At 45.6% G+C, this 14,386-nt stretch overlaps 1 protein-coding gene across 17 annotated transcripts in view; it reads right to left on the bottom strand.

Annotated features, from left to right (window-relative positions):
* The window catches only part of LOC115076834 (serine/threonine-protein kinase DDB_G0283821-like), a 118,376-nt gene extending 116,502 nt beyond the window's left edge, over positions 1–1,874 (bottom strand). For 4 of the 17 annotated variants that reach the window (XM_029578779.1, XM_029578773.1, XM_029578775.1 and 1 more), the window contains exon 1: positions 1,532–1,862. In XM_029578779.1, coding sequence (XP_029434639.1) covers positions 1,532–1,631 — 100 coding nt within the window. In that variant the 5' untranslated portion in view covers positions 1,632–1,862. Of the gene's footprint in view, positions 1–1,531 lie in introns of all 17 variants that reach the window. The other 13 variants (XM_029578778.1, XM_029578784.1, XM_029578777.1 and 10 more) reach the window with 6 other exon arrangements.
* Between the last annotated feature and the right edge of the window lie 12,512 nt (positions 1,875–14,386).

The raw sequence follows: 14,386 nt of genomic DNA, 5'->3' as shown, positions 1-14,386 counted from the left end.
GATCTTCGGTATAGAAAAGTATTTAAATAAATAAAAAATAAATAAATAAATTTAATTATGCATTTTGTAATAGAAAGTCAATATGTGGGATAAACTCAGAGGATCCATAGTGGCAAGAGGATGGAAAAAAAGAAACAGAGTAACCTGTAATAGCTTTAAGTACAACCTGCATGGAGCAGCAGTTACAATCCTAAACAGATGGCATGGAGTAACTTGCAATTATAAACCTAAACAGAAATCACAGGTATAACCTGCATGGCGCAACAACTACAAACCTAAACACAAGGCGAGAGGGTAGCCTGCATGGCTCAGCATTTACAAGCCTAAATGAAAGGTTGAGGGGGTAAGCGGCACAGAGCGGCAGCTACAACCTTAAACGGAAGGCGAGGGGGGTAAGCGGCACAGAGCGGCAGCTACAACCTTAAACGGAAGGCGAGGGGGTTAAGCGGCACAGAGCGGCAGCTACAACCTTAAACGGAAGGCGAGGGGGGTAAGCGGCACAGAGCGGCAGCTACAACCTTAAACGGAAGGGGGGGTAAGCGGCACAGAGCGGCAGCTACAACCTTAAACGGAAGGGGGGTAAGCGGCACAGAGCAGCAGCTACAACCTTAAACGGAAGGGGGGTAAGCGGCACAGAGCAGCAGCTACAACCTTAAACGGAAGGCTGGGGGGGGGTAAGCGGCACAGAGCGGCAGCTACAACTTTAAACGGAAGGCGAGGGGGGGGGGGGGGTAAGCGGCACAGAGCGGCAGCTACAACCTTAAACGGAAGGCTGGGGGGGGTAAGCGGCACAGAGCGGCAGCTACAACCTTAAACGGAAGGGGGGTAAGCGGCACAGAGCAGCAGCTACAACCTTAAACGGAAGGGGGGTAAGCGGCACAGAGCAGCAGCTACAACCTTAAACGGAAGGCTGGGGGGGGGGTAAGCGGCACAGAGCGGCAGCTACAACTTTAAACGGAAGGCGAGGGGGGGGGGGGGGGGGTAAGCGGCACAGAGCGGCAGCTACAACCTTAAACGGAAGGCTGGGGGGGGTAAGCGGCACAGAGCGGCAGCTACAAACCTAAACGCAAAGCTAGAGGGTAACCAATATGGAGTGGCAGTTGCAACCTTGGGGCCTGATTCATCAAAGCATTTTCCCATAGACGGAGAATGGGAGAAATGCCTTAGGGAATGAGGCCTTTTAACAGAAGAGAAAGGGGTAAGTGCCGCTGAGTGGCAGTTACACTAGGCTGGAGGGTAAGCAGCATGGAGCGGCAGTTACAACCTTCAACGGAAGGCGAGGGGGTGAGCGGCACTGAGCGGCAGTTACACCCCTGAAAAGCTTGCCGGGCAGCCTAGATGGGCCACTTGTCTTCTTTTTTGGCCCGGCATTTGCACCCTGCGCGTCCAGGCGAAGCGGGGAGGGGACGGGCAGGGGTCTCGGTCTCCACCAGACAACCTGTCCGCTGGCAAGAGGAGGAGGGGGGGGGTCTGAAGGCCGCCCTAACGGCGGAGCGGGCCCGGCGCTAGAGGGGGCAAAGGAGGCGCTCACCGTGAGCCGGCTGCTCGGGTTTGCCGGGATGGTCGGCGGCGGCCCGCGGCGAGAGCAGGGAGAGCCAGAGCAGGATCCACGGCGGCGGCGGCGGCCGCATGGTGGCGGGAATCGCGGCCTTCTCTCTCTCTCTCTCGCCTCAGCGCCCTCGCACCATCGCCCGGGCAGCTCGCGGCCCTGCCCGCCGCCCTCGGAACCGAAAACGAAAGTGCGAGGCCGTTTGCCACCGCCCTTCCCTGGCCGGGCCGGGCCTTGCGCAGCGCTGGGAGGCGGCCACGGCGTTCCCTCGCCCTCGTGAGGCTCCGCCGCGGAACAGCAGCCAGCGGGGGCGCCCGAGCGGGTGCCGTCATTTTCGTGCACTGGCACGGCCTCGCTCGCTTTTTTTAAGCACTTCAGGGACAAGTGTGAAGGCCGTGTACCCGGGTGAATGAAAGATCGTAGCCTAAAAGTGCCCTCCTGCCGAAGTGGTTAAAAAGCGCCCTTCCCTCGGCCCTGTTTAGGGTGAGGGAGGAAACCAGCAGGCCTGTTTGACATTTCCAAAGGTAGCGCAGGGCTGGATTTAAGATTATGGCCCCCATAAGCAGAGGGCCAGCGGTGTGGGATTTTACCCCTGGAAATCAGAGAGCAGTCCCCACTGGATGGGTGCTTTCATTCATTTACAACTGTTTGTATACCGCTTTTACAATGTTTGTTGATCAAAACCGTTTACAGGGTAAAACATACATAATAATAACATAACATAAAATCAAAGACAAAAACAGAGTAAATATAATATTTATAATTAAACGGGTAAATCATTACAAATTCATTGTACCCTTTAATTCTGAATGGGTGAGGCAGTGTAAAAGAGAGGCTGGTATGTATTTAAGTGCTGAAGGGGTGTCCACAAACGATGAGCTTGGGAGGCTGAAACAGTATTAAATGCATTTGAAAAAAGGAAAGTTTGGGGTGGGTTTTTTTGTTTTGTTTTGTTTTAACTCTTTATAGTTGGTGATCTGCCTTAAATCATCAGGAATCAAGTCCCAGATTAATGGGCCAGCTACTGAAAAGGCACTTCGTCTGGCACCCTAATAACGGTGTTTCCTATCCCTAAATCCAGCCCTGTTTACAGGTGCCAGTTTACCTGATTTCTCCTCCAGCCATACAAAATAGCAAAGCATACCTGGAGCCCTTTATCGCACACATTTGCAATTGCCCTTTGAAAGAGGAGGGGAGCAATGCAAAAAAAACCCAAAAACCACTGAAAGCGTTTATCTGTGTCCATTTTCCTAATCGGCGCACAGCTACAGGTTTGGCAAACAGACACTTGTCAACTGAGCATCCGTTTCCCAAACCTGGCTGCCTCCACTACTTTTTACATTTTTTTAAACTTTTATAAGTTTTCTTCCTCCTACTTAATATTGCAATGATATTAAGTAGGAAGATGTACAGGAAAGCTGTATTTTCTGCACAGCTTTTGGGAGAATTCAGAAGTTAACGACTGCTCTAGGCAGGTGTTTATGTCTGAACACAAAACTTTTTCATTTCGGGTGATTAACTAATAGCCTCATCAACATACATTTGCATGTGATGAGCACTATTAGTTTCCCTGCATGTTAGACGGGTTGTGGTGGCAATAAGGGGATTAGTGCCTCCACCTGCGGTTGAGCAGTGCACTCAGCTGAGCACACTGTATTGCATCGCAATTCAGGACTTAATACACTTGAAGGAATAACCCTACCCGATTGTTGTGATTTTACATCAGTTACAGGCCAATGCAATAATCTGGGTGCTAAGTAAATGCGTGCTAGTAATCAGTGCACATTTTTAAAACCCACTGTAGTAAGCTAATGAAATACAAGTGTTATTTCACGATTTGAAGCTCCAGGGAGGAAGACTCAGAACCAATGTCAGGAAGTATTTCTTCATGGAGAGGGTGGTGGATGCCTGGAATGCCCTTCCGGAGGAAATGGTGAAGACCAGAACTGTGAAGGACTTCAAAAGGGGCATGGGATAAACATTGTGGATCCATAAAGTCTAGGGGACGTGAATGAAGAGTGGGTGGCTCGCGGGAATGACGGCTACTACCTGGAGATAATACCTTATTCAATAAACATACAGACGGTTTATGTGACTCCCAACATTGCTCTAAGCTTCAACAGCAAGAGGAAATGCGGAAAAAAGGATTTGCATTCACAAAAACGTGGGGAGTAGCTTGCTTGTTACAGCAGTTACTACCCCAAACCAAATAAGCCTGATACTTCACTTTCAATGCATATCCAGCATAACTCTCTGCTTCAATGGCAGGGAGAATGAAGAAAAGTGGATCTATATACAGACAACAACCAACAAGGACTGAATTACATAGTCTGGGTATTTATTTATTTATTTAACATTTTTTATATACCGAAATTCTAGCAACAATGTTGCTAATCATTTCGGTTTACATATAACATTGGAGTGACTTAACATGCAAGTCTTACATGGAACAGGAAAATGAACTTGGAGAAAATTGAATAAATACTAACAAGAAATAACATTAAAACAACAACAGTAGTAATAGACGTTATATACAGGCGATTGAAATACAGGCGATTGAAGTACAGTGGCGGCATGAAAGAGACAGGGGGTGACGTTTTAGCAGAGTGGTGAGAAGAGCACAGGATTATGGCCAATAACACTTTTGGCTTATTGCTTATTTTAAAGTGTCTGATTTTTTAGGCCAATAGTCAAAATGTTTTATGTAAGTAAACAATGTGTGTTTACCTGTGTAAAAAATGTAGTTTGAATGTGTCCTCAGCCTTTTAAAGTACACTTTTGTCCACATAAAGAAATGGTCAGGTGAGGGAGAAGTGCACACATTAATTGCACTTTCAAAGCACTGCCGGTGCTTTCCACCTCCTTCAAACGCAGGTGCGAAGTGTGTGGGCAGAAAAGTCCCCACAGAGTGTAGGCCACCTGCATTTTCAGAGAAACTCTGTGGGGAGTTTCCCTTTGAAAGTGGGCTTACAAGTTGCCTTGGGCCTGCAAGCATCAAAGGCAGTAACAGAATTGCCCTCAATTTTGAATGGCTTATATTCTTAGATAGTTCTGAATTTTCCATTTTAAGATCCTGATCAGACAATCATGAATGCAGTGTTGGAAGTGTTGTCTTGCTCTCTCGCTGTAGGATTATTTTTCTTATCTTTTAACTTGTCAGTTTCTGCAGGGAATCACATATACTACATTAGAGGTGCATGAACAGATCCTCTTTTGTTGAATGTCCCTCTCATGTGGGCAGGTGTGGTGTTCTGGGAAGTGCATTGGCAAGGCTTGCAGTAGGGTGTGATTCAGTTTCATGCCATTTTTTTCTGAGTTTCTGTTTTGAAATTTGCATCTTACTAGTTTTTGTTTTAGATATAATGGTTGTCGGAAAGTTAGCACTGGGGGAGCAGGGAATACTTCTTTCAGTGAGTCACCCTTCAAGAGTAGGGATGTGAATCGTGTCCTCGATCGTCTTAACGATCGATTTTGGCTGGGAGGGGGAGGGAATCGTATTGTTGCCGTTTGGGGGGGTAAAATATCGTGAAAAATCGTTAAAAATCGAAAAATCGAAAAACCGGCACATTAAAACCCCCTAAAACCCACCCCCGACCCTTTAAATTAAATCCCCCACCCTCCCGAACCCCCCCCCAAATAACTTAAATAACCTGCGGGTCCAGCGGCGGTCCGGAACGGCAGCGGTCCGGAACGGGCTCCTGCTCTGAATCTTGTCGTCTTCAGCCGGCGCCATTTTCCAAAATGGCGCCGAAAAATGGCGGCGGCCATAGACGAAAAAGATTGGACGGCAGGAGGTCCTTCCGGACCCCCGCTGGACTTTTGGCAAGTCTCGTGGGGGTCAGGAGGCCCCCCACAAGCTGGCCAAAAGTTCCTGGAGGTCCAGCGGGGGTCAGGGAGCGATTTCCCGCCGCGAATCGTTTTCGTACGGAAAATGGCGCCGGCAGGAGATCGACTGCAGGAGGTCGTTCAGCGAGGCGCCGGAACCCTCGCTGAACGACCTCCTGCAGTCGATCTCCTGCCGGCGCCATTTTCCGTACGAAAACGATTCGCGGCGGGAAATCGCTCCCTGACCCCCGCTGGACCTCCAGGAACTTTTGGCCAGCTTGTGGGGGGCCTCCTGACCCCCACGAGACTTGCCAAAAGTCCAGCGGGGGTCCGGAAGGACCTCCTGCCGTCCAATCTTTTTCGTCTATGGCCGCCGCCATTTTTCGGCGCCATTTTGGAAAATGGCGCCGGCTGAAGACGACAAGATTCAGAGCAGGAGCCCGTTCCGGACCGCTGCCGTTCCGGACCGCCGCTGGACCCGCAGGTTATTTAAGTTATTTGGGGGGGGGTTCGGGAGGGTGGGGGATTTAATTTAAAGGGTCGGGGGTGGGTTTTAGGGGGTTTTAGTGTGCCGGCTCACGATTCTAACGATTTATAACGATAAATCGTTAGAATCTGTATTGTATTGTGTTCCATAACGGTTTAAGACGATATTAAAATTATCGGACGATAATTTTAATCGTCCTAAAACGATTCACATCCCTATTCAAGAGTAATGGTTGTAGACGCAAGGCGCTCTCTCAGATTTTCCGGCTAAGACTTGTATGTTACTACAAGGGCTCAACAACACTGTGGGAGTAATAAATATGCACAGAAGTTGTATTAGTTTTCAAACCAAACTTACGCATGTAAGTCCACTTTGAAAAGTATCCTGGCAAAAACTTCACATAAAATTACTTACAGTTTTGCAAAAAGAATTTACAGGCAGCCTTTGTAAAATAAAAAAAAGTGTGTGTACCTTCCCAATCTCACCCCACTGCACCCCCTGGAATGCTCCCTATAGGTGTAAAGGTAGGCACGTACAGTGTGTGTGCTGCCAGTGTTGTGGCAGACCCACCCTACCAGGCCTGACAATTTTCTGGATAATGTTCTAGCGCTGACCCTTTTTTTTACCAGATGCACTGGCTCCAATCACTTCCTTAAACTTCAGAGGAACACTTTGTACCCTTCCACCCTGGGCCATAAAATCTTCATTTCAAAATGATGGCTCGTGGGCATCCCTGGAGGTCGCCTTTAGATGCAAGGACCAACAGATCTCCACTTGAAGAGGGAATACAGATGAGAGAAATAAAACTTAACTGTATACCAATCAGGCCAATGCAATACCATGTGCTGGCTGCGGCACACGGCTCAATCTGCGATTGGACGCGCATACATAACCCCGACGCAAAACGGGGGTTAGCGCAACCAAAACTCACGTCCAGTCGGGAGCATAGGTAATAGCGCTCATCACAGGCAAATGCATGTTGATGAGGCTATTATCAATTCTAGATATGTATAGTCTGGAGAAGAGGGACAGGAGAGATATGATACAGACTTTTAAATACCTAAAGTATAAATGATGTGCAAAAGTCAAGACTTTGTGATGAAGCTGTAGCACTAGGAGTCATGACTTGAAACTCCAAGGGGGTAAACTCAAAGAGCAATGTCAGGAAATATTTCTTCCTGGAAGAGGTGGCGAATACAAGAAGGATGATGGGATAAACACAGAGGTTCCTTAATGATTAGAGAATGACATGAAAAAAAAAAGAAAAGTGTAAGCTGTTGCTAGCTTTAGATGTAACATTTCTGAATGGAAGTAACGTGCACGGAGTGAAAACCACTACCTTTAACAGAAGCCTCAGGGGGTAACCTGCATGGGGTGGCAGTTATTACCTTACTTGGGTCATTTAGTAAGTGACAGCAGATAAAGAACTCGAGCAGGATGAGAAAGACGCAGAGGCAAGGAGAAGACCACAGATTGAATAAGACCTGCCACAGCACAGTAGGCAGGTGCAAATGGGCAGAGTTGGTGCACCAAGTGGTCCTTTTCTGCCTACATTGTGCTTTTGTCATTTGCAGGCTGTCTTGTTTTCTGTTTGGAGGTGGCAGCCCCTTTAATCAGATAAGAGGACATGCCTTGCCTTTAAAACATTTGTGGGCGAGGGAGTGAGAGCTGCTGGTGAGCTGAGGTGTGTCCCATCCTCCAAAAACAGCTGCACTTTGGGCCAACCCTATCAGCACTAAATGCGGAGACACCCTAGCAAAACTCTGCTCTAGCTCAGACGCAGAATACGGCAACCTACACGTTTCTACATGGAGTTTGCAGGAAACCCTAGCACAGGGGTTTGTAATGCTTTATTAAAGCAGTTTCTGTGCAGCCAGTCTGTAAGCCTTTTTCCTTTTTGTTGGCCTTGCTTATCTTTTTCAGCCCTACCCCGGGTCTTCATTTATCTTTTCCAGGCACTTGGCGCCTGTATGTTCCCAGCAGTTTCAGGTTCAGGGCCTGCATTGCTCTGACGGCTCAGCCCTCCTGGTTCAAGGTTTGTTTGTTTTTCTTCCCCCTCCCCCCTGCATGTGAGTGGCATTTTTAGTCCTGTGAGCCCACCTAATACACTTGAACCTCTAACAGCATTCTTGAAACCCCAGCACGACTGGTGTAACCTATCAGCAACACTTTTTAATATCTACATCCTGCCCCTATGCAAATTACTGACAGACCTGGGTTTAAACCTTTTCCTCTCTGCAAATGATCTGCAATTCTGTATCTCCCTACCAGAATCTTTTGAACATCCAACGTCGCTAATCTCTCTGAATATATGATTAAAATGAAAAAAAAAAATTATGCCGCCGCTAGACTATTGTCTGGAGCAAGAACATTGGATCACCCCAATACTGATGGCTCTGCATTGGCTTCTTATCCAGTTAAGAATTCATTATAAAAAAAAGTTCTAACAATAATATTAACCTGAATAACAGCAATTTATTTGAATGTTTTTCTATACCGAAGTTTAGCTATCTGCCTTCACTCCGGTTTACAGATACAACAACTTAATACATTTTGACAAAGCAAAAACTGATACAAACATGGTATAACTAATCAGACCGGATAATGGTCAACAACTAATACATTTTGGCAACAACTGATATAAATGGGGATAACTGAAATTCGAACTGGATAAAAATCCACAACCCCCTGTGCCCTCTCAGATCACAGAATAAAGGCCTCCTGTAAATCCTGAACTTAAGAGACTCTCTCCTAAGCTAACTAGAGATAGAGAGATCTCAATTGCTGACCCAAAACTTTGGAATTCCATGCTAGAAGACCTTCGAACTTTGACAGATAAAAATAAATTCAAAAGAGACTTAAAAACTTGGCTATTCAAAAATGCTTGCCACTCGACAAACTCCCAGTTCCCCATGATTCAGATAACCTTTATAATTCCTATATTCCAGCTCTGTCTTCATATTTGATATATACCATTGTATTACTTCTGTCTCTATGAATGTCTTCCATCTTGTAACACTCATTATATTTCATGTTTTATCTGTAAACAGTTATGAACTAGTGATTCCCACACGGAATGACTGTATATAAAACATTTAAATAAATAAATAGCATGACTCTCCGAAGGGAACAGAAAAAAGTAATTTCAAGCTTTTCAAATGATTTTTTTCTTGAAGTTTAGGAGAAATACTGCTTGACTTCAGAGGATATCGGATAAGAGACCGAATGCCACAGTTAGAGGTAGACATTTTTAATGACTTAGGTGAGGGCCTGGCAGAGGGGTTGAAATTCAGGTAGCGTTGAGGACCAGTGGGCAAAACTAAACAGGAGCCATTGTAGGGCCAATAAACCGATGCGTTATGAAATTAAATAAAGTGAGAAGAAAATAGAATCAGTATGGGTTTCAAAGGAGGTGGCTGGAGAAATAGGGGCAAAGGGATTCACATTTTGGAAATATAAAAGGGAGACATACAGAAGTGTAGATGGAAAGGCAGAGTAAAGCAGGAAAGGCAGTCAGGAACACAAAACCTCAAAGGAGAAAATAGCTGAAGTGGAAAAGCAAGCAAAAAGATCTTCTGTTAGCAAGGAGGAGGAAGTGTAAAGAGTTGGGATAGGGAGGAATGTGCAGAGAAGGATGGAAAAATAAGCAGACACATCGCAGCGCCCAGAGAGGATGTCACTGGTGACTGGGTATTTTAACCTCAGACATCCACCATGCTGGAGCGTCAGCAACAGGGCCCCTGCCACACCTGGCCTGCAGCACGTGTTGCTTCTTCTGCTCCAGCCTTACCCTCATTTCAGCCCTGACTCCTGCACGGATCCGGATTCTGCCCGATTGTATCCATGCAGAGGTCAGGGCAGGAACCAGACTCTTGCCATCTGCCCGGCTCTGCTGTGTTCCTCGCCCAAGTCCTGCTGGCCTCAGAACCCAAGGGCGCAACTGCAGGGGAACAGGCTGATAAAAGGTGAAGCCCAGCCCTTCTCCCAGCTTGAGCGTGTCTACCTGTCGGCATGGGCCTAGCGAGTTTGCCTGCCAGGCTGCACACCAATCACGCCACAGTCAAAAGACTCGCACTCTGTGCCACTCTGACTCTTCCCACCCCCCCAGACCCCAGTAGTGGCAGCAGCCTCCTTCAGCCCAGCAGTTCCTTAAGAATTTGAGAGTCTCCGGTTCAGACCCGGAGCGTTCCCAGGTGCGTGTATCAGGGATGAGCTGGAGCTGGTGGAAGATCTGTGCATGCCGCTGCCAGGCAGTATAAATATGTCTGTGTGGGCAGGCAGCTCATGGCCTGTCCCACAGTTCTTAACCCTTAAAAACAAAACAGTTTGCCTTAGCAGAAGGGAACACTCTCATTTCACAACAGCTTTAGAGAATTTTTACATTGCTCAAAAAATAGATAATCCCCAGCCTAGAATTCAAGATTCACCCTTAGGGGATCTGTGCTATAACGTATAACTCCACTGCAATGCCAACACTTAATAGCTTGCCTTTTTCTGCCTTTTTTTTTTTTTTTTTTTAAGAAAACGTTTCAGCACAGAATCATCTGCAGGTCCTGGCTGGGAGGGGAGCTTTGTTTCTCCATGGACAAGCAGGATAGTCATCCTCACACATGGAGCCAGATGTGGAAAACTTATCAAAGTTTCTAGAAACACTGACTAGGCACACAGCATGCCCTATACCACACAGGGTCCCTCTTCAGTCTTCTTTTCCAGGGACAATAACATAAAAATATCCATTTAATATTTTATATGAATATTGTTAGCCTCATTGAAATGTAGATATTGCAGGATAAAGTGTTTGAAATACATAAATCTTTAGTTGTCCTCCATTAAGGTAATTGCAAAGACATTTGGGCAATAGCACCATTTAAAAAAAAAAAAAAAAGCACATCTGCCAAAGAGGTAATTCTTGCCATGATTTTAACTGAACTTTAATTTGATCCAATATAACACAGATATTATAGAGATCAAATAAATTCCATGATAGTTCCAGGCACAAATATTTTAACTGAGTTGTTGCCCATTGCAAGGGAAAAGTTCCTGGCCATGTCTTACATGTTTCAATGTAAGGTGATTTCCAACACATAAATGTCATCTGCCAAGATGGTTATGTTCCAGTTCAGGGCTGGCATGACTCATTATGCAAACCGTGCATTTGCGTGGGGCAGCAAATTTAAGAGGTGTGTCATCGCACAGCTGAGGCTGTGCAGCCCAATTTATCCTCACCACTATTACTCACTCTTCCCTGTGGACTTGTGCTGCCCCTCTCTTCCTCCTCCCTCTCCATTGCTGGCAGGCGAAGGCAATAATACAATCTTTACTTCCTGTGATGAACGGGGCCAATCTTGTGGGGGAGAGAGAGATCTGAGGAATTGGGGGAAAGGAAGAAAGGGCCCATGAAGGAGAAGGGGAGAGAAAGAAGACTGGATAGAGAAGGGGGTGCGGGGGAAGAGAGAGGATCAAGAATGAGGGAAAAAGACACTGGGGGAGGGGGCAAGGAGAGGACATCACAGTAAATTTGCACAGGACAGCAAAACAGGTGGCACCAGCTCTGTTCCTGGTGCAGTTTATCCCCCTTGATATCTGGAACTAATTTAATATCAGTGGTTTCAATGTTCAAATGAATAACAGAGGGTCAGAGGGCAACCATGTATCACTTTTAAGTTCAAATGAAGAGGAAACCTGACCATTAATACAAATTCTAGTCTGAGGAGGCTTATAATAAGTGAATCCAATGTAGAAAAGAGCCTGAACTGAACTGATTTTTTAAACCCCGTTTGTTTTCTGTGTGTCGGTCCCATACAGCCTCCATGTATTTTCCTGACCCCGTGATGCCCTGTTTGTTCAGGAGCCTCCAGTACTGGCATAACCTCATGGAGCCAGTATCAAAGCAAGTATTTTGGCGTCTACTTAAGTTAGCAGTATTGTTCACTACCGACAGAATTCAGTAAAGATTTTACTGATTTCAGATATTTTCCTATGTTCTTCCCTATTTGTGTAATATACATTTTATTATAATAAAAAAAAATTGTAATAAAATATTTTTGACAGCACTTAACCAGTCTGGCCAGAGAATGAAGAAAAAGGCTTAGTAAATTGAGTTCTGTTACCATATCTAAATACATTTTTGCTTGTAACATTGCATTGATCCAAATGCTCTTTGGTGCAATAAATGTTTTAATGTCATTTTTTTTCTCTTGTTGCAGTAGTTAGCTCATTCTCAATAGTTACAAATCCCTTCCTTTCTTTTTCTGGGCCACATAAGAGAATTTCACCTCTAAGCATTGCTATCCCTTCTTCCCATCATATAGCAGGTGTAATCTCCAGAAAATCATTTGGTTTTACACAATTTTCCCATCATGGCACAAAATTCTTTATCATAATACACATTTGGGATCAGTCTCCACTTAAATGCATGGTCCCCCTGATTTCCTAAATCTAATTCTTCAGATGATGGAACATGAGCCAACATTGTCATAGCTCCAATAGCTGCAGTTTGGACTGAAGCAAATAAAGAATTTGAGATTAAGAAGTAATTCATGAGTGAATAATGTTGTGTGGTGTTCAGTAAAAGGCTACTCTCCAAAACTTCAGAATTTAAAGCTCGCCACACTTCTAGCATTTGTAACTCTCAGCAGGAAGTTTATCCCAATTAGTTAATTTAGGTTCCTGTGTTTTCTAGGGATGTGCATTCATTAGTCCATTCATTTTGGTGGTGTGCGCATAGCATGAACGGCAGGCACACAAAACTGATGGTATGCATGCATGTAGGCCACCTACATGCATGCATACCATCACTTTTGTGTACTGATATATGTGTGTGTCTGAAGTCTGAAATCAACACAGAGATTCTGGCTTAGGCCAAGCTGCAAAGGAGTCTGGGTAACAAACTCTGGCCATAAGGATCTCAGATTGACCCTGGCTTTGAAAAACTCTGGGAGACATCTGAACTGCATTTGGAGCTGTTCCAATATGATGAAGGGTCATGAGGTCACAAAGAGCACATGGACGAGGTTACCGGTCTCGACTTCAGGGGCCCAGTGTAACTGGAGTGTTCTAATTCTCCCTGAGAATGAAAGACTGACAGGACAAAGAACTAACAGAAGATTGACAGTAAGCGGCAGACACGTGGGTCTCAACTAGGCCTTAATTGGGCCTCAAGATGGGAGGCGGGACAGGGCAACTTAGATTCATCTTATCTTGTTTTAACACAAGACACGTGGTACGTGATACTCCCATTCATGGATTCCTATTAGGGATCATTGTATGTTTTACCTATAAAAAGCCAGCACGCATGGACATGCGGTAAGACACAGGAATAGCTCTGTAGGTATGGAGCTACTACTCCGTGTCTTCCGCAGGTCCCATGATTACCTTTTGATATGCAATAATAAACTTAAATTTGTTTCTACTAAATTTGATATGGTACGGTACCTCTGTATTCATGGGGCAGCACCTTTAAGCTGATTTTAAAGGCTTAACTACCTACCTGCCATTCGAGAGCTATGTGCACACCACCAAAATGAATGGACTAATGAATGCACATCTCTAGTTTATTTGTTTTTTTTTATTCCTTACTACCATGAAGAACCACATTCTTAGCCTGCTGCTCTAGCCACTAGGCAGCACCTCCACTTTACTCCTCAAGGCTGGCATTAACACCTGCCAGAGCACTGTTGCAGCTAAGCAATTAATCCCCCCCAGTACGTTGATTATGGAAGTAATAACACTCAGAAAATCTCTTTACACTTGGTGGAAAACGAAAACAAAAACAGAAAAGCTAGTGGCAGCACCCTCTCAATTTTTACACTATTATTCCAGTATGTAAACAGTAGCTAAAACTGAGGGACCTTGCAACAAACTACAGACAGGTACAGACATACAATCATGCAAACATATGAGAAAACCTCCCTGGTATGAGGCTCGCTCCTACGCCCTGCCAACCAGATCATCAGGAATTACATAAACCAGTGGCAGAGGGCATTCACATAGAGACTTTACCAATTACTATAGCCACTCCCTTTTACAGCACATTCAGCATGGGTGTCTTTGATTTGGTGATAGTTGGCCTTGGACCCCACTCAGCACAGTGGCCTCTTATGTGCCGGCTAGAAATGTTTAACATAGGTAAGATCAGGAAGGGTTTGCACTTCCAGAGATTGGCAGGAAGCGCACCTGCCAGGTTCTCAATGCTGGCCCCACCATCCCAGCTGGAAGAAAGGGGGCAGCTTCAGCCTCTGGAGGGTGAGGCAGGTAGGACCCACAAGGGGAGTACTGCAGAGGAATAGAAAGGGGCCTTGTCCATCTCACACCACGGCTAGAGATTATAGAATCAATCGCAGCACAGAGACAGAAGATAAGAGGTGTGGTATGACTTCCGAGTCACTGGACCTATCAAACATAGGTATTCCTTACACACATATATATACATACACACACACACACACACAAGGTTGTGGACTGTCACTTGACCCTCCTGTTTCATATTCCTATTTACTGGGATCCTATTAGGTAGGTATGTGCTT

Source organism: Rhinatrema bivittatum, chromosome 15 (genome assembly GCF_901001135.1).
Source record: "Rhinatrema bivittatum chromosome 15, aRhiBiv1.1, whole genome shotgun sequence".
NCBI classification, from domain to species: Eukaryota; Metazoa; Chordata; class Amphibia; order Gymnophiona; family Rhinatrematidae; genus Rhinatrema; species Rhinatrema bivittatum.
This window is presented reverse-complemented; position numbering and strand designations above follow the sequence as displayed.